General features: G+C 42.2%; 4 protein-coding genes across 4 annotated transcripts; 1 reads left to right on the forward strand and 3 right to left on the reverse strand.

Annotated features, from left to right (window-relative positions):
- Positions 1 to 670: 670 nt before the first annotated feature.
- On the reverse strand, positions 671 to 5,191 carry ssu72 (SSU72 homolog, RNA polymerase II CTD phosphatase). The gene is made up of 5 exons (XM_040116345.1): positions 4,915 to 5,191; positions 3,790 to 3,933; positions 1,565 to 1,704; positions 1,192 to 1,310; positions 671 to 819 (listed from the first exon to the last, which is right to left on the reverse strand). The coding sequence occupies exons 1-5, from the start codon at positions 4,992 to 4,994 to the stop codon at positions 718 to 720; spliced, it is 585 nt and encodes a 194-aa protein (XP_039972279.1). The 5' UTR covers positions 4,995 to 5,191; the 3' UTR covers positions 671 to 717.
- A 1,538-nt stretch (positions 5,192 to 6,729) lies between these two features.
- Positions 6,730 to 8,819, reverse strand: fndc10 (fibronectin type III domain containing 10). The gene is made up of 2 exons (XM_040115855.1): positions 8,736 to 8,819; positions 6,730 to 8,569 (listed from the first exon to the last, which is right to left on the reverse strand). The coding sequence occupies exon 2, from the start codon at positions 8,417 to 8,419 to the stop codon at positions 7,352 to 7,354; it is 1,068 nt and encodes a 355-aa protein (XP_039971789.1). The 5' UTR covers positions 8,420 to 8,569; positions 8,736 to 8,819; the 3' UTR covers positions 6,730 to 7,351.
- Positions 8,820 to 10,488: 1,669 nt separating this feature from the next.
- Positions 10,489 to 15,903, reverse strand: LOC120782947 (olfactory receptor class A-like protein 4). Its single transcript, XM_040115533.1, has 5 exons — positions 15,628 to 15,903; positions 15,063 to 15,326; positions 14,204 to 14,449; positions 13,762 to 13,993; positions 10,489 to 12,453 (listed from the first exon to the last, which is right to left on the reverse strand). The coding sequence occupies exons 1-4, from the start codon at positions 15,901 to 15,903 to the stop codon at positions 13,781 to 13,783; spliced, it is 999 nt and encodes a 332-aa protein (XP_039971467.1). The 3' UTR covers positions 10,489 to 12,453; positions 13,762 to 13,780.
- Positions 11,442 to 12,636, forward strand: LOC120807252 (olfactory receptor class A-like protein 4). The gene is made up of 2 exons (XM_040159030.1): positions 11,442 to 11,528; positions 11,617 to 12,636. The coding sequence occupies exons 1-2, from the start codon at positions 11,442 to 11,444 to the stop codon at positions 12,634 to 12,636; spliced, it is 1,107 nt and encodes a 368-aa protein (XP_040014964.1).
- Positions 15,904 to 18,466: the final 2,563 nt, after the last annotated feature.

Here is an 18,466-nt window from a genome sequence, read left to right on the forward strand (position 1 = left end):
CAACACATTATATTGGAAACATATTGGAGGAGAATTTCAGAGAGGTCTAGGTTTGGTTATTTATTATTAGCCCACCCACTTTAACTTAATCTTACTTAATCTACAACAGACGGTCGCACAAAACACGCATTCAGTTCAATGAATTCTCCTCCCTATCTGACCCCAAGAAACACATTTACAATGTCCAAGGTCAGAAATAAAAATCTGACATATATGGTTGAATGAATTACAATTATATATCATCTAGAGAAAAGAAAAGAAAAAAAAAAAAAAAAAGAAAAAAAAAAAATCAGCATCATTATGTTGTACTGAACAAAAATCAGAGGGACTTGTAAAGCAGTCGTTTGACTGGGGGCGGGGGTGTTATGGCTCTCCCTGAGGAGACATGGTTGAGTGATTTCACTGGACTGGGATGGAGGGAGGACCTTGGCCTGACCTTGATCCAAAGGAATAAAGGCAGAGCGAGAGCAGCGAGTCCGTCCTCTGCATAGAGGAAAAACCCATCATCACCAATCTGTCCAACAGCAGCCATTTGTAAGGTCCTGACCCAAAACTGTGTGTGTGTGTGTGTGTGTGTGTGTGTGTCAGGCTGTGTAGGCACACAATGTGTATGTACCGTGTTACATATGACTGAGGAGCAGAAAGTGTGTGTCCATATTCTATCGTTTGATTGCTTATGATCTGGGTCTGTGTTTTATTGCAAATTTCTACTGTGCATCAGTAGAAGCAGACAGTGTGAAGAAAAGGCCTGTTGCTCTTCTCCTCAAACTCTTGTAGGAGCTCATCGATTTCATTCTCCATGTCGTCAGTGTGCTGGATCTGCAGGGGTGGAGGAAGAAGCAGATTAAATACAGCCTGCACGCACACACACGCACTGTACTCCATGTATGAATCTGTAGCACCTTTTTATAGCATTGGCAGCATTTTCATTAAGTGACCACTGAATCTCTTCTGTGAGAAATACATGGCTTAGCAGATTATGTACACGTAAAGAATCTTTATATATATATATGACCTGAAGATATAGATTTAGTGCATAATGTCATTATAAAAAACACTTGATGCCTTAACATGCTTGCCATTTAATAATTACAAAAGGAAAGTGCAACTAAGTATTTGGTGACTTAGTTGCACTTTGCTTCCACTGTGCCTGTAAAACAGCATTTGAAAACCCTGGTAGGAGACACTCACACATTGACACAGCTCACAGATAAGGAAGGCGCCCAGCGTGGCTTCCTCGTGGTTATCCTGAATGTCTACATTGATGACGTGTACAGGCTGCAAAGTCTCCTGCTCTCTTGAGTTCAGATCTGTGGAGCAACAGCAGATGAGAGAAAGTGCCATACAGTCAGATGTGTTGGAGTAAAAACTTGGAACTGTATATAAAAAGAGGGTGTTTGAAAACATGCTACGACCCAGTGCTGCAGCTAATGGGTTAGGGAAAAAAAAAAAAAAAGATAAAAAGTGCCAATAAAGAGTAGTATTTGTCCATGTTTTTGCAAGTGGCTCTCAGTTACCAACTATATTAATTCAGTGATTAGACATTTCTTATGAGAAGCCTCACCCTCCAGCACTTGGTCATACACTCTCTCTTCACATGTGATGACCAGGTCAAACTTGTCCTTGCAGTTTTGAAACCGCTCCGGCTTTGATTTGATGCGCTTGTTGCGGTCCAGCATGTGGAGGATGCCGTTCTGTGTGTATCTGAAGAGTGGGAAGGTCAAGGAACACGGCAGGAGCGAGAGAAACACTTAAAAGGTAATACAACACATTCATCACACTGTCAGAGACAGGATTTCCACCAACACTCAGGAAGACTGTGTCAGTAGGTAAGATACTCGTTTCTCTGAGTGAGACTGGATTTTGCTTGCACTTGTGGGGTTATGTCTCAGTCAAATCACAGAAGCAGGTAAGTACACACTTTTAGCACTGCAGCACCCTCTAGTGGGGTAAGAGAGGCCTGCTATTGGTTAGTGGTCAGCTGAAAAAAACCAAGGTGGATAGAAGAATGGCACTTCAGAACAATTTCAGTAAAATATGAATTTTTTTACTGAATGTGATTAATCCATTCGATAAAGTTTTAATATTTAATGTTATCAACAAACCAGGCTTACATTTGTTGTCCTTACAACAAAGATATTCCTTCATGTGTCTATAATGCAATGTCATTACATGGCTGTCTTGCTAGACATTGCCAAATATCAAAAAGAAAAAAAAAAAAAGACCAACCAATACAGTGGGCTATATCTGCATGAAATCCATGCAAAGTTGCAAGAATACTACAAACTGTACTACAAAAAGTACAATTTCTATTCATAATGCAATGCGTTTTATGTGACAACTAGTTTACAATGTTGTAACAAGGTACCTTTGATTTACAGGAATACAGATTTGACCTCTCAACTTACCGTGCATTGGCAATATTTACACATGCACTACACAAATTTTTTTAATAGCACAACAGTAAGTAAAAATTTGGTGAAGTAGTTTTGCCCTACTTTTAAGCCTAGATTTTCACTAAAGAGGCATTTATAACCAAAATAACTGAAGATGGCTTTCTTAGAAATGCTTAAAGAACAGTCCTACATTTAGCCTGGTCTTTAATTAAACAAAGCAATTATCCGACAGAAAATCTGAGATACTCCAGGAGTAAAATAAGGTTTAAAATAAATAATTAAGGGGCCAAGTATAACATTGGCATGCATACTGACAGTGTTGACATTAATAATTTGAACAGTTCCTGTGCAAACCAAAAAGTACCACCAGCCAAGACTTATTAACAGGAACAATAACTGCAATCACTTTGATGAAATTAAAGTTTGAGACCAATTACGCACGTACAAATAAAGTAAAGGGTTCAAAAAGCAGGTATCACGCACTACTGCAGCTTTTACTCCTCTGGCAAATTTTGACTTTTTGTAACGTGGATCAAGGCTTTTGAGTGCCCACAATTTGGGTATTTGAATCATCTTGAACTTACCTTATAGTCAAAAACATCTTAAAGAGGACTAACTATTCCATTCCTGGTTTCAATGTACACCCAATCTAGGAAAAATGTCTTTGATCTCTGCTTTTTGTTAAATGCCCACAGGGGCATAGGGTTTTTCTGAGTCAGTGTTGTCTACTGGCCACTGTGCTTCTTTGCTAATAGAGAGCTCCTGTGATTGTGTTTTTTATACTTTTCCCCTTACCAAGTTTTACAGTGTTTGTATATGATGCACCAGTAATTCAATTTAGTGCAATTAACAACAACAAAACACAAGTGAGCCAGATCAAGCTGAATACAAGAAAAATCTGTCTAACTTGCTGGTGTTACCCAAACTACAAAAGTATCTATTGTGACAAAGGGAATAGTTATAACATACTGAAAATTGCAATAGCAAGGAACAGTGGGAACAATAAATACAAACAATATAAGCTAGGGTATTAAAATAGATTTTGATCTGATGGTCTCAGGAAAAACTTTATGATCTTCACCAAATTGCACTTACTGCTGCAAAGCTGTCGTATTGCAAGGTGCTTCTCCTGTATCCTGTATTTTAAAGGTTTCATAACAAAGCATACCTTACATCTGTCACACATTGTTAAATCCCCGCATGTGATTTACCCATCAGTGCTCGCCGATCTCCTGAGCCGTTCCATCAGCACCACACTCGCACAAACCCCCGCAAAGATTAATACCTACACAAGATACATTTACATGGGGCATGTTCACTTATCTTGCTTCTAGTATGGTTGTGTGTGTTTGTGTATTTGTGTGTGAGGAAAAAGTGTGTGAGAAGGGGATACAGTTCCTTGTCCTTGCGGACCAAGTCGTTGTACATCTGTTCATATGTCGTTTTGAAGTCATACACATTGGGCTTATCCGGGGCAGGACCGGGTAGCTTCACATGTGACCCTGTCCCAAATGAACGCACATCAAATCCACGTTTGCTGCAAAGAGGAAAGGACAAGAGAGTAAATTACATAACATTTCTGGAATCAACGTTAGATAAAACATTACATAAAAACAGAATACATTAATCAGCACATTTCCATGCCTGGAGTGTATCCTATACAATCTGCCTGTTCAGTTGTCTCCTGAAATGTAAGACCTAAACAGAATGAGTAAGAAAAACAGTGGCTGTTAGGTGTCACGGGCTGGATTGAGACATTACTACACACTTTAGTGTGTAAGGCCATTTCCAGCTAACTCCTGTGCTGTGTCAGTCTGTCTAAATCCTATTACACTGACTGATTTTGAAAATTTTTGTAATATAGACAAAATCCTATGGTTTCGTAGATCATTTTTATCCTCGACGGTGATCCACTCCCAGTAACTGACTCGTTTTTTGTTTCCAGTCCAGTCCAGTTGTTAAGCAAATGTCCAGTGAGAACTGAACAGCTTTATGGAAATGGGACCAAGTTTGCCCCGTCAAGACTGTACAACGAGCACACCTCTCGTTTAAAACTTAATAAAGAGAGAAACAAAAATCCTAAATGGTGTGAATGTGGGGACTGATCAGAGATGATGTGCCCCAGTGTTGCACAGCTGCAGTTCCTCCCTTCCGGAATATTTCCTACAGAGGGGCGCTCTTGTCAACATGTGGGGAGGGGAAAACTACCACCTAACAACTTGGGCCGGTATTTTGAAAACGCTGCAATCTCTTTGAAAACTACCAGTGTGGGCGTTCAGTTTAGGCAACAGTAAACCTGAAACCTAGTGAAAAAGCAGCGTTAACAGTGCGCTGTGGCCCCGGTGTGACTCTCACGAGGAGCGAGTCCATTGTTAAAACTGCGCTGAGGCCCGAAGGACTATCTGTCACCATGTCGGCTCGGCTCATGACCGGCTCAGAAAACGGCTCGATACCGCACAGATTTCGTTCACTTGGCGGCGGCTTTCCGTCTCTCCTCTTCCCGGCGGCTCATCTTTACCTGAGGATATTGTGCGCTTCCATACTGCGGTTCTGGTTGCTCGAGCACACGACCGCTACACGCAGCGGGTGGCTCGGCATTGCGACTCCCCGGCTGAAACTACCCGATACAAGCTCTCAGAAACTAACGGAGGTAGTTGGTTCGATCCCTGTAAGAAAAAATTAACAGGACAAAACCCCTGCGTTAGGCTGAACAATAAAGCTTTTCGAGAACAAAAACTGTGCGACGTGCTGGTCTTCTTTTGAAGCAGGAAGTTAAAATGGCGGCGCCCCGTGAGTTGAATACGGCTTTATCAGGTGATGTCACGTGAGGGCGGAGCTTTATACTAGCCAAGCAAAAGGATGTGGCGACGTAGACGTGACGGCAGTATACAAACATGCTGGGAAAAACACGACTGTCACTGAAATAAATGTTATTTACTACAGTAAAAGTGGGCACGAGCACACCCAGGGTATTCTCCCACACGCGCTTGGGTCGCCTCATGCCCCGCCATGAGCTCCAGGGCAAAGTGACACCTATGCTCGCAGTACAGGCAGTTTCACATCAAGAACTCAAACAGAAGTTTAAAAAACAATTTTCCCTCATTAATATGCAAGTGTATGCAGCCAGGCACACCAAAGTCTAATCATATAATCTGCCCCCGCTACCTGGGGTGTAAGTGTGAAGTTTCTACTGTGTGTCGTTCTTGAGTTTTGGTGTTTACTAGAAAAATCTGTTTCATCCTAATTGAGCCAAGTGGCTCATTAACTAGCGAAAAGAAAAATGTTCAAACCAACATGCTTGTTTTTGCATACTACCTATCTGATTTCATTACGAACCTGTGGGCTCTACAGTGTGAGGGAGTTACAGCAGATCCTGGGAAATCTGTGTCACCTCCTTAATACGCTGATTTAATGAGAGGTGCTCCAAAATTTAATCAGATCATCTACTCCAGACCTGTGGTGTAGGTATGGAGCCAGCAAAGCGACATAATGTCCCGCATTCCATGTACAATGCTCCCAGGACATAAAAAACATAAAAAAAACCTGAATGAAAACACAAAATACCTAAATAACCTTGAACTCTTGAGTGGTATGTAAATAGATGCGGCTCTTACAGTGGAGTGCTCATAAGTAGACATACTGTGAACCTTTAAGCCATATTTGATGGTATAATTTCCCCCTTTACTAGTTCTATTAATCCTGTATTTGGTACCATTATTAATGTGTTCACCTAGTGTGAGGAAGTTACACGCCCTGAAACAACATCAGAGATTTTGCCACACTGTTTATACTGTGGTAGTGCTCCCTATAATATCTCTGTATGCATTTGGCCATTTTGGGCAATGTTGTAAATCAGTGAACAGGATTTATGGCAGTTTGGGATTTTGATATGATTTATGCATCAATCTGATGAACTACTTTGATTTTCTCGGCATTTAATTTGCCTGATTAGCCAAAAGTGGACATTTCTGTCTGGTTATTTTAGATATTTTCAGAAAATCACTATACATAGCAGTCTTGCAATATAACTGTATGGCACATGCCATGATAGATCATATCACCAACTCATAATCTGATCATATTTTATGATATATTTGTTTCTAGTTTAACCATTCTTAAAGAGATTAGTCATATTTAAAAAAAACAAGCTAAGTAAGGGGGTGAAGCTCTGATTGCCCTGTAAGGGTTTGTGTATAGTCAAATATTTTAAATTCCTATCCGTCTGATTCTAGTAAATTGCCCCCGGGGATATGAAAGCTAACACATGCACACACACTCACACACACAAAGTGAAAAATGACGACAGCTGCAAAGCATTACAAATGACCTCATGGTTCTTTATTCACTGACAGCAGGACATAAAGGCATTCTAACTCAAGATGTCTGGCACAGTATTTGGAGATTGTACACCAGATTGTATTGCCCTTCACAAAATGGTACAAATACATATTGTATGCAGACCTGAAAGCAAAACAAGATGGTGGGATGATTTAGTCAAGTGGAAAAACGTAATTCAGTGAAGTTTTATTTTTCCGTGACCCAGCAAGGACAGGACCAGTCTGGACACTTTCACAGGCTGCACATTTAGCAAAACTCTGCTGTTTCTGCTGTAGTCAAAGCCATTTCGTTAATTGTATTGCTGTATAAACGCTGCCAGCACACAGATTGACAGGCTCAATCACGGACAACCTTGAACAAAAACATAACAGTAAACTACCGTATTTACTAAATATAGGTTATCGGTACTTTTGGTTCAGTGCACCCTCGCGGAGGTTGACAAGGCATGTTTTTTTTTTTTTTTTTGCAGAGCCACAGTAGATTGTGCTTCAGAATGAGTGTATCATATGTGGCTAATTGAAAAATAATTATTTTTGGACAATGCGTGACTATGATTGTGAGATTAGATCTGGTCATGGGTGTTAAATGTAGGACTTTGTAATTTATTGAGCATTGCATCAGTGACGCGAGTGAGTGCGGTAGGAGTATGTGTGCTGTGTCGTGGGGCTCATGATGTTTTCTGTGATATATGCCACCAGCAAGCAGATGATGACCAGCATCACACAAATAGCTCCCCCCACCGTTGTCATGGCGATCACAATGTCCTGCATCCCAGACGGCGGAAGGGTAAACTCCACGCAGTCCCGCTGGTCTGCGCTCTGAGCTGGATCGGAGCGGGCCAGGGAACGCAAGCAGAGTCGGTAGGGGATGTTCTCGTGCAGCTCGGTCAGGAGGAAGTCCCTGCAGCCGGATCCAAGATGGACACCGGCGCACTCAAACTGAGTGTAGCTTCCGTTCCACCAGCAGCTTAACTCATAGCCTCCGCGTCTGTGGCGTCGGCCACTGACAACAGTGTTTGACCGCAGAGTTTTCCCTCTTGCTAAATTGGTCCCAGGATCCCCACTGCTCTTCTGGCCAGCTGCAGCCTCTTCTGTCCTCCGACCTCGGCCAGTCGCCGTGGCCTCTGCCTCGTGGGCCCACTGTAACAGTACGCTGCCATTGATAAGAATATTTGCCACCAGATTCCCCAAAGACACCACTGTCCTGCAGTCTGCCTTACGACACTTGTACCCAAACAGCGTGTCTCGAAAACACAGCTGGCCCCCAATGCCTCCCTCAGTCACTCGGTAGGCACACAGTGGTGACACCCCTTCCTCCGGGCTCCAGCTCGGTGCCCCGCCGGACCCTTCAGATATCACAGTCGTAGTGTTGCCTCTGCCGGTGTTGAAAGAGGAGCCACTCACGCGGCCCGTCACCTCCTCGAGCTTTGGCGATGGCCTACTTTCGTGGCTGTGACCGCCATAGTTGGAGCTGACGTTAGTCTGTTTGAGCCAGCTCCGGTGCGTCCCCACATGATTCCTGCCTCTCACCCCGAATGGGGATGCGGTTGACGATAACGTTGATGATGCTGCGCTGCTGCGATGGGATCTGCCGGACCCGGCTGTCTGGTGTAATGTGCAGAGCAGGAGTGCCGATAAGGCGAGCAGTGATGGTCGTTGTTGGCTGTTCATCTCACTCCCTCTCATCAAATTATTTTCTCTCACAGTGGATCAGACGGGCGACGGTACAAGGCGGCCCGATGTCTGCCATAGGATCAGCTCAGCCCCGGTGCGCGCGACGGAATCCGTGTGAAACTGGATATAGCGCGTCCATGGGCGAGAGAAGCGGGTTTGCATCTGCGACAGAAACAACATTTAATCATGCCTCCGTCCGGTCAGCAGGAGATCCGAGCATGACCTTGCATAGCAAAAGCTCGCAGGCTGAAGTTAATAAGGCACAAATGGTGATGAAAGTCAACTCAGCGTAGCCCCCGACTCACAGGCATTTATGAAAACCACTTACTTGGTTTCGGTGGGACGCGAGGACCCGGCTATCGTGCCATCAGGTTTGCCTTCTTCTTCCTGCCTGGCTTGACGTAAAGGCTTTGATGCCTGCTCTGTGAGAGTGCACGTGGAGGAGCGCGCGCCTGGCAGCGTGGGTACGTGCGCAAAATACTTGTAGTTATAAACAGTCGCTTTGTGAGTCATCATCCCACACAGTGCTTCAGGTGTCGGTCAGCTGCCTACCAGAGGCAGCAATCCATGGATGGAGGGTTTAACCTGCATCCCACCTGCGCTGCTCACCTGCGCCTCCCTCACGTCCAGGCTGAGCACACATCGGATCCGAGCTGCTGTGGGACTCGCCAGCGCAAATAACACCTTCAGCCACATCCAGAACCGTTCTCCTAAAACAATCTGGCATCTTCTCCTCATCCCGCATTGTTTTAACATGCTCTGTATAGGGTCGCAGAGAGACAGAGGTGTTAATGTTAAGGTGTAATAATGTTGATTAGATATAGACTATCAGGTAAAAATATTAAATCAATATTAGAATTCTCTGTTGAATGATCAGTTCAACATTAATATTACCTTTCAATATTACCTTTCAATGAATAAAGACTGGCAGTATAAATAATACGAGCAAAGAAATAATATTCTACCTATGAATTTATGTGTTCGTTTCAAAATATGCTTAAATGTTAAACCTTGGTGCCCTTTTCTCATAAGGACAACTCCACATTTTTATTATGGTTTCTGATACTACATCTGATACTTTCTGATACTGAACCGGAACAGACTAGATTTGTCTTGGTGCTTTTAAATACAGTTCAAATTCAGAACAAGTTTCATAATGATCTCTCCAGTGGTAAACTCACATCAGAGACAGTTATTTCGTTATTATTTACCTTTGGGGGCTGCATTTGATACCCACTGCTCTCTTCTTTAGATCTATGCCTTTCACTGAACGCCTTTCCAGGAAGAGATCATTTGCAGAACGTTGGCACTAAAATAAAACCTGTATTTACAAATAGAGTTTGAATATTTGATATGTGAATTATCTAATTTGCGTGTTTCTGCACATACGTTGGAAGAAATTGACAAGACAAAAATGGAATACAGTTTCAGAAACTTTATTCTGCTATTATCCACCGCGACAGGGGAATTAACTGCTATTGCAAAATAGAAAGTTGTTGCTTCTGATTTTTCCTGGTTTAAATTTGCTTTAGTAAATCTGTTGTTTATGTTGAAGGGAATGGAAAATAAAGCCAGACACGACTACAACATAAGGCAGTTAAATCAACCCTTGCAGTTGTACCTTTGGGAAGCTTACGTTCACATTTTGTTGAGACTGTGTCAGCGAGTAGTTGTTCAACTTTATGGTAATTTTTTAATGTGCTGAATGGAATTATACTGTAAGATCTACATGTCCTTTTTGTCCACCCCTCTGATATTGATGACAGAAATACTCAAATAATAAAATGCAATGCATAATACGGCCTCAAAAGTTAGACTTCAGTTGTACCAAGACCTCTCTGACACAGTTTTAAAAAAAAAAACCCCGAATGTTATAAGCTACACAAAGGAAGTAATAAATGCAGGGTTTTTGTATCAGATTGCATTATGTTACTGTACAAGTGTTGCTTTCATTTAGTCCATCGCCTCTACATGCAGCATTCAGATATTTGGTGCATCAGAGGTGTTGACGTAAAAGGACCTGTATACTAAAGGAGAAATTCAATTACACTTAAAAGAGGTCACAGTCATATGTTCTTTATTTTATATCATCATGAATAAAGGACAGCCTTTAACCAAGTTTGTAGGGTTCATTTTTTTTGTTACACAATGGTTTCTTAAAAATGAAGGAAAATATACTGAAAATAAATAAGCCCAAACACAATGGGAAGAAATCTAATATTGATAAATGATCAAGGTGCATTACTGTTCTCTGCAATGCATTTAATTCAGGAGTGCTTAGTTGAGATTGGTCTAAAGAATGATTGCCTCGTCCCAAGAGAAAAACTTGGCAACCCAGCAAACAATTGGCACCCAGGGAGAGTATGAATGGCTGACTAATAAGAGAAAAAGAATGCTGCATCAGTGGAACTGACTCAGCACCACCTGTTCCTGAATGGTCTCATTGGATAATTACTGAAATCTGTGTGATTAGTAGTTCTTGGTATATATGCTTGTCTGATATTACGTATTGTTATTTAGCCAAGCCAGTCACGGGACATTACCAAGATAAACTGAAAAATAAATGAGCCAACAGGGGAAACACCAAGGGCGGATCACTGGTTCATCACAACATGCATTTCCGCAACAGCGATAAGCGATGATTAGTATGAGTACTTTAATGTGAATAAACTGTTGTGAACAAAACAAATAACAGCGACCCATGCCTCTTGATGTGATTGCTCAGGTCAAGAGACAGCGTTACGTTTACAGTTGGCCTGTGTTGTGGAAAGCAAATGTGGAAAATGCCTGCCATTTGCACATACAGTGAAAGCATCAGCATATTGAACTAAATCGACCTTGAACCTGGTCAGCAAAGACGAAACCTTCTGTGCGATGAACCTAATTGTTTGTGTGTGTGTCTATATATAAAATACCATGAGGAATATCAGCAGCAGTAGCGGTACAGATGAAGCCTTGATGTTTCCCTCTACGCTCACATACACGCTCTACACAAAGACAAAGCAAACTGTGTCGCCATGCAGAGGATGATGCCATGTCAGAAGTCCTCACTGTAGACGCTATTTTGTTTGGGCTGTTGGTCTTTTCCGGCATCCTGGGAAACATCTTGGTCATCCATGTGGTGAGAAAATATAGAATATTACATTTGTACTTGTGGGCCAAATGTTTTTGGTAAGCTTGTTCTCAGTCTGCCTTGCTCTTACTCTCAGGTGTTTCAGTCAGCCGGTGAGAATCCGGCTCGGAGACTCCCTCCTTCTGACAATATTTTGGTGCACCTGTCACTGGCCAACCTGCTGACCTCCCTTTTCCGCACAGTGCCCATCTTTGTGTCAGACCTGGGCTTGAATGTGTCTCTGTCTCCGGGCTGGTGCAGACTCTTCATGCTGCTGTGGGTGTGGTGGCGAGCTGTGGGCTGTTGGGTGACTCTGGCACTTAGCGTCTTCCACTGCACTACCCTGAGACGACAGCATGTGACCTTCGGACCTCTCGCACAGCAGAGGGAGAGGCGGAGGGTATGGATCGTTCTGGGGCTGGTGTGGGGGGCTAATCTGGCCTTCTCTATTCCAGCTCTGGTATATAGCACCCATGTTCACGGCAACACCACCGTGGAGCTGATGGTGATCAGCTGCACCACCAGGCCTCTGCTGGGCTGCGTCTGGGAGTTCCCCTCCAACCAGCAGGGCTCAGCTTTCGCCTCCACTTCACTGGCACTTAATGAGGTGTTGCCTCTGGTGCTGATGGTTTGCACTAATCTGGCCACGCTTCACGCTCTGGCCAAGCACATCAGAGCTGTCACCGCAGGGGGAGAGTCAGGAGGAACTCACGGAGAGCTGGACAAACATGTGTCCATGGAACGCAAGGCAGCTCATGTTATCATGTCGCTGGTGTCGCTCTTCGTGGTCTGCTGGGCGCTACAGGTCGCCGCGGTGACGTACTACAACCACGATGGGGGACACCATGCTGAAGGGCTGCTTACCGTGGCCCATTTTTCTGCCTCGCTGTTTGTAGGGTTCAGTCCGATGGTGGTGGCCCTGGGACATGGCAAGCTGAGGAGGAGAATCATGAGCATGATACTGGGGTGGTCTAGAGTTCTTAAATGTCACAGGGAGGACACTGAACAGGGCAGTAAATCCCCAAAGACTGAAGGAAAAAAGGGAAAACAAACCATTTTTGCTGTTCAAAAAGAGAGGAAAGTCATAAAGGTGGAGAAAGTTAAAGCAAGCAAATGATGCACAGTGTGACTGAATAATACTCCTTTAAAAGTGCAAAATGTAAACCCAGATAAGCACTGAAACATCATCCGTTTGAATCCTCTCGCTTGCTGCCTGGACTGAACTGTTGTCAAATATTAATTTAGCTTCTTTTTTAGATATTTCAGTACAAGTAGCCATTTAATTGAAGTCCAATTGAGATACAACATCTTATTGTTTCCTTGTTGTGTCTTTTGAGCTGAGATGTATTCTAATTATTCTTTGCGTTTTCTTTATCTCACTTGTACAGGTTGTTTGTGCTGTCAATTCAAGTTTATTTTGATAAGCCAGTATCAGGTACAATGTCTCAGTAGGCTTCACAAGCCGCCGAAGCAACGTTCCCATGGCTCAAACCCAGTCCGATCAGTCTCCAATCTCTAAAACAACAAATTAAAACAATTCCCCATTCCGCCATTACTGTAGGTCCGATAAATGTATTCTAAATTGTCCTTTATTCTCATTCTCATTATATTAACCACTTTCACCCTGTGTTTCATCACTAAAATCTCTTTTAAGGATCTACAAACAGATCCAGAAATCGAGGTATTTCCAACTGTGCGCCAGGGACTACTGTCTCACAATTTTTTTCCTTGAGATGTAGTTAAAATATTATTTTACGGTCTTACAAATAGGATGAAATGTTTCTAAGCTAACAAAAACACAACAAAATGTTCAGTCAGAACCCATCATGGTAACAGATAACATTAATCTGAACATACATAGCAAAATGTTAGACCCAGATATTGGCTGGCAAACTAATGGAAACATATTGCTACATAATCTAAATGAATTGGTTTTGACAGTTTTGGTAGATTTTCATTTTATTTGGGCCATTTCTGTGGATTGTAAAATAAAGACATCACACCAACTATCTGCCAACTACATAAAGAATTAAATTCACTGGGTCATGTAGCACAAATCCTTGTAACCTCAATGACTTTTTGAACACTCTGCCTTTCCATTGAGTCTCCAGACACACACATATGTGGAGGTTTACAGAGAGAAAGATATTTTCACACCTATGCCCATGAACCTCCTTTAACTATTTTTGAGAGAAGATGATGCTAGTAATAGTTTTGATTAGCTGTGTTGTGTGAGCTGCACCTTCAGTGCTGCAGCTCTGTCAGTGAGAAAGCATAGACTTGATGAAAGAACGCAGCCGCCTGTGGCCGAGCGCCAGAACAGCAGGTGACATGGCGATGAAGATAATGTTGGCAAATCGAGCAATGACCAGAAGAAACTCAGCTGAGGAGCCACGGTTGTAGTTGAAATAGTTGACGGAGATAATGCTGGTTCCCCAGGATGCAATGAAGAGCATTATGAGGGCAAGAATCACCTGAAATTCACACAAGGCAAAGAATTGGGGCAGCAAAACCTACACATGGAGATATGATGAAATATGGTCACTTTGAGTCCAATAAAATGTTCGTTCTATTAATAAAATCACAGGTCTGCTGTATATTAAACATTTTAATTTACTCAGTAACTACTTATCTACATGGCTTCAGTGAGCTCTTCAGAGCCAAGTCACCCTCCTCTTCCTCACCTTGGCTGCTCGTCTCTCAGCCGGCACCCGTTTTATGACAGGTGCATCTTGCACCGAACTGCGCTTCCTGCCGTGGGTGTAGAGAGTGAAAAGGGAGCCCATGTTGGTAAAAGCCATCAAGATTATGGGAATTGTCTCGTGGATCACCATAGATGTGGTGGCATAGGCCAGGCCACTGTAGCTGGAGGGAAAGTTCCAGACACAGCCCAGCAGGGGGCGTGTTGTGCTGCTCACCAGCATCAGAGTCTGAGAGGAGGACGGTGAGAGGAACATACAGTTAGTCAGCAATTTAGCTAAACACACTTTTTCTTCAGAATAAGCAGCTTTATGTTTGACACTTATTGACATTTTACTGCTAATCTGTGTGAGCGGAGGTGAACTATTATTCAGATAAAATTTATTATACTGTGCTATTGCTAGTCTCCATGATTTCAGTATTTTCTGCACCACAGGATAAGGGATGTATTGATGCTGCAATCAGCAGACTCTAGAAACTTGCTTGTGGTTTCTAATTCATCACCACAAACATAAGCCTGCATAAATGTTTGTCAGTTTCACATTATCGTTGTGTGGTAGTGCAGATAATTCTTAAGGTCTGCACTGAATGACCTCGTTTACAAATAATAAACGCAGACTGGATGTTCATTGTGAGGGGTTACACAATCCAAGCAGGTTAAAGAAGCCAAACATTTTCCACAGATTATAGAAAAGAACAGAAACTAATGGATGCCTGGAAAAGGAAAAAAATCACTTAGAAATTCTAAAACACAGGAAGGTGGTTTACAAAATGACTACCTGCAATGTAAATATACATAATTTGTAGTAAATGGGTTGAAACATGCAAAACCACTGCAATCACCTCTGTGGTGTTAACATCCCCACTAGTGGAAAATATATGAGCTGGAATGGAGTAAATAAAGTTGAGAAGCCAGATGAGGCCAAGACTCAGCAGTAGGGTCTTAGGAGCGGCCCGGGGCCCGTGAGGGTTCCCGATTGTGGGAGCCACGCGCTTCAAAGTCTGGAGGTGGAAGGCACTGAGGAAGAGTGTTGACCACACATTGACCGATCGCAGCCACACCCAGACACCCATTAGGAACTGACACCACTCTTTGGATGAGTACAGCTGTGAAAGAAAGCAATGGGCATATGAATAAAACTCTGAAAAACGAATAACCTGTACTCACAGATATCTCCTGGAGACACAAAGAACTCCGTTTTACCAAACGAACTGACATCTAGTTTGTCTTACGTCTGCTCAACTTTTCAGCTACTGTAGGTTTGTTGTGACAAACACAAACTCCCCAGACAAAAATCTAAATTCTGGCATGGACCACTGGTATGGTAGGTGCTGCAAAAACATACCCTTTGAACTAACTGAAGGGTACTGGCACTCTCAAAAACTATTGATCTTAGAGACTACATACCTGGAGTCCCATGTCTGAAATAATAAGCAGTGTGTTCCGCATCACAGACACCAGCAGGTTAGACAGCGCCATGTTAATGATAATGATATCCGAGTTACGTCCTCCACCACGGTCCATAATCACACTCTTACCGATCACCCCAACCACAGTGGCATTACCCAGGACGCCCAGCATCACCAGGATGACGTAGAAGGCAGTTTGTGCAGGGGACACTGAGACACGAAGTCCCATCCCCACAAGCCCCTGGTCTTCGTCCTCCTTTATTGGGCTGTTCATTGCAGCCATTGATTTAACAACCTTGTCTGTAAAGCAGTATTAACAGCTGATATAAAATCTTAAAGCATGCTTCATCTTCATTTGTGATGTATGTCGGGTGAACAAAACTCAGTCTTTGTCCTCCAACATGCTGCCAACACGTTTAATCACCCTGCTGGTATTTTGTTCTGCTTGATCTTTGCAGGTGCAGTCATTTAAGACACTCCTCCTCGGGGCCAATGGAAGACAGTGATCCAACTTGTGTTATCACAACAAAAAAACGACGGCTGGTCTGTCTATGTGCTACGTCCGGGTAAGACAACCATTGTTAGGCCCTCAGAAAGCCACAAAGCAACACTATGCTTTATGCCTGGGGGAGCTAATGAGCGGGTGTTAATGAAACACAAGAGATTAATCAGGTTCCCTGAGTGAAATGTGCTTTCTTTGCAACTTGATTTGTTACGCCATCATCCTCGGGGATGTGGAAGCCTTTTTGTTTGTTTTGATATATATTCTTGCATGTGGACGGGTTTTCAGCAAATGAACAAAAAGTCACCAAACCGGAGGTGGGTGCTAATAAACACCGAAACCCTACTAAGATGAATTCTTTCCCTGAAAGAAATTAGTTTACATTTATATCAAATTTGTAACAGTAAATCAAGTTGTGGTGTCCTCTTTTCATTGAGCATTCATGAACCACAACATTCACAAATCAAATGGGTCACTAACATAACAAGAAACAAATATAAATCTGCCAAATATGCCCCTATCAAAGATCAAGATGAGCCCCCATTAGGGGCATGTGAAGAGTCTAGGGGTTTGATTGTTGCTTGGGGCAATGCAGACAAATATAAAGTATATGCAACAAGCAATACGTGAGGATTTACGTTAGGTGTGCAAGACATTTAGCAGTTAAAGGACCAGTGTGTAGGATCTGAGGGGATCTATTGGCAGAAATGGAATATAATATTCATCATAATGTTTTCATTAGTGTATAATCGCCTGAAACTAAGAATCGTTTTGTTCGTTAGCTTAGAATGAGTCCTTCATATCGACATAGGGAGCGGGTCCTCTTCCACGGAGACCACCATGTTGCACTGCCATGTTTCTACAGTAGCCCAGAATGGATAAACCAAACACTGTCCCTAGAGAGGGCCTTTTTGCATTTTTTCTTTACGTTTTACGTTAGGTTCCCCTACATGCTTTGAAAGGGAGGGGTGAGTGTAGGGGTATTCAGCTGGTTATGAAACCTCACCGCGAGATGCCACTAAATCCTACACACTGGTCCTTTAAGAGTGCCTTTAACAGCAGCTGAAGGAGGGTTTTCCCTCACACTGCGCAAACTTAGCTAAATTGCTGACACACCAGTGTATCCACTAACATTTATACAAATATGACAAATTAAATTTGTGGGTGTATTATTTGAAAGTGACTGTAAGATCATCTAATACACTAAGCACTTTTTCAGTTCCATCCATTATATTCAGGGCAGGTCACACAGCATATTAATATTCCAGTTGACATCCGTGTCCCCTTTTTAACTGGAAGAATCTTTCATTAATGGGCTTGGGTGTACGTAAGAAATAAATATAATGGAGCATGACCCCTAATCATCTTAAATGATTCATTTATGTCACATGAAGGATGACAGGATGACATGAAGTTTACCATTTACTCAGAGATGGATGTAAGCGTCATTGCCTCATACTGAAGGTCAAAAGGAGAAATAAAGAAGAATGTTTTAGTGTTTTAAACAGCATTAATAATATTAATCAATGTCTGTTTCCTGAAAGTAATAGTCCATAGAGCGGACAGTAGATAGTCAACAGTATCTATAGAGAACATGAAAAAAATATATTACCGAACAACTGTATGAAATGTTATAGCTTCCTTTCCATTGTTTGTATGTACTACAACACAGATAGATAGTACATTTTTAACTTGATCAGTAGATAGTATAAATATTACAAATAATGTATAATACTGCCATACGTAAATGTACACACTCATTTGAATCAATTACTTAGTTGTTTGGAAGTGAGGTTTTAGTGAAAATATGAGAAGATGCACCTCCAATTATAGTAGCAGGATTGAAATATCTGTTTACAGCCTAAGGCCACTAGATGGCCCCATAAACAACCAAATACCAGAATACCTGTAAAAACACGTTTTTAATACAGAACTTTTTATTCCCTTCTAATTACAAAACAACCCCCAAATGGACATGGCAATATATTTTTATAGAAATCTTCTTTCTCTTATTGTTTAATTTGCTTAGTGAAACATTTTACCAGACAAACCTGGCCACAAATGAAGTAGCACATAAAGTTAAATACAAAACAAAAAAATTTAAAAATATATTCACAGTACATATTCACTCTGTACTCTGCACTGCACAGAAAGTACAGAAACAGGATCCAAATACAGGAAGGAATTTACTCTGATCTCAAGAGCCAATAAAATAAAATACAACATCATTTTCATGCTTTACAAGCATCACATCCTCCCTGCATTTTATCACTGAGGCAATGAGGAAATACACCTGTCAGTATCAGTATTTGCTGCCAAATGTCCGTCACTGAGT

This window comes from Xiphias gladius, chromosome 21, assembly GCF_016859285.1.
Source record: "Xiphias gladius isolate SHS-SW01 ecotype Sanya breed wild chromosome 21, ASM1685928v1, whole genome shotgun sequence".
In the NCBI taxonomy this organism is placed as follows: Eukaryota; Metazoa; Chordata; class Actinopteri; order Istiophoriformes; family Xiphiidae; genus Xiphias; species Xiphias gladius.

What these genes read in the sequence shown, in the direction of transcription:
- ssu72 (XM_040116345.1), bottom strand. Translation starts at nt 4,994, where the DNA reads ATGCCGAGCCACCCGCTGCGTGTAGCGGTCGTGTGCTCGAGCAACCAG. An exon ending in GAAGCGCACAATATCCTCAG is followed by an intron (nt 3,934 to 4,914) that starts GTAAAGATGAGC and finishes TCCTCTTTGCAG; the next exon opens with CAAACGTGGATTTGATGTGC. An exon ending in TCTGTGAGCTGTGTCAATGT is followed by an intron (nt 820 to 1,191) that starts GTGAGTGTCTCC and finishes CCACCCCTGCAG; the next exon opens with ATCCAGCACACTGACGACAT.
- fndc10 (XM_040115855.1), bottom strand. Translation starts at nt 8,419, where the DNA reads ATGAGAGGGAGTGAGATGAACAGCCAACAACGACCATCACTGCTCGCC.
- LOC120807252 (XM_040159030.1), top strand. Translation starts at nt 11,442, where the DNA reads ATGTCAGAAGTCCTCACTGTAGACGCTATTTTGTTTGGGCTGTTGGTC. An exon ending in ACATCTTGGTCATCCATGTG is followed by an intron (nt 11,529 to 11,616) that starts GTGAGAAAATAT and finishes TCTTACTCTCAG; the next exon opens with GTGTTTCAGTCAGCCGGTGA.
- LOC120782947 (XM_040115533.1), bottom strand. Translation starts at nt 15,903, where the DNA reads ATGAACAGCCCAATAAAGGAGGACGAAGACCAGGGGCTTGTGGGGATG. An exon ending in TTTCAGACATGGGACTCCAG is followed by an intron (nt 15,327 to 15,627) that starts GTATGTAGTCTC and finishes TTTCTTTCACAG; the next exon opens with CTGTACTCATCCAAAGAGTG. An exon ending in GGGATGTTAACACCACAGAG is followed by an intron (nt 14,450 to 15,062) that starts GTGATTGCAGTG and finishes TCCTCCTCTCAG; the next exon opens with ACTCTGATGCTGGTGAGCAG.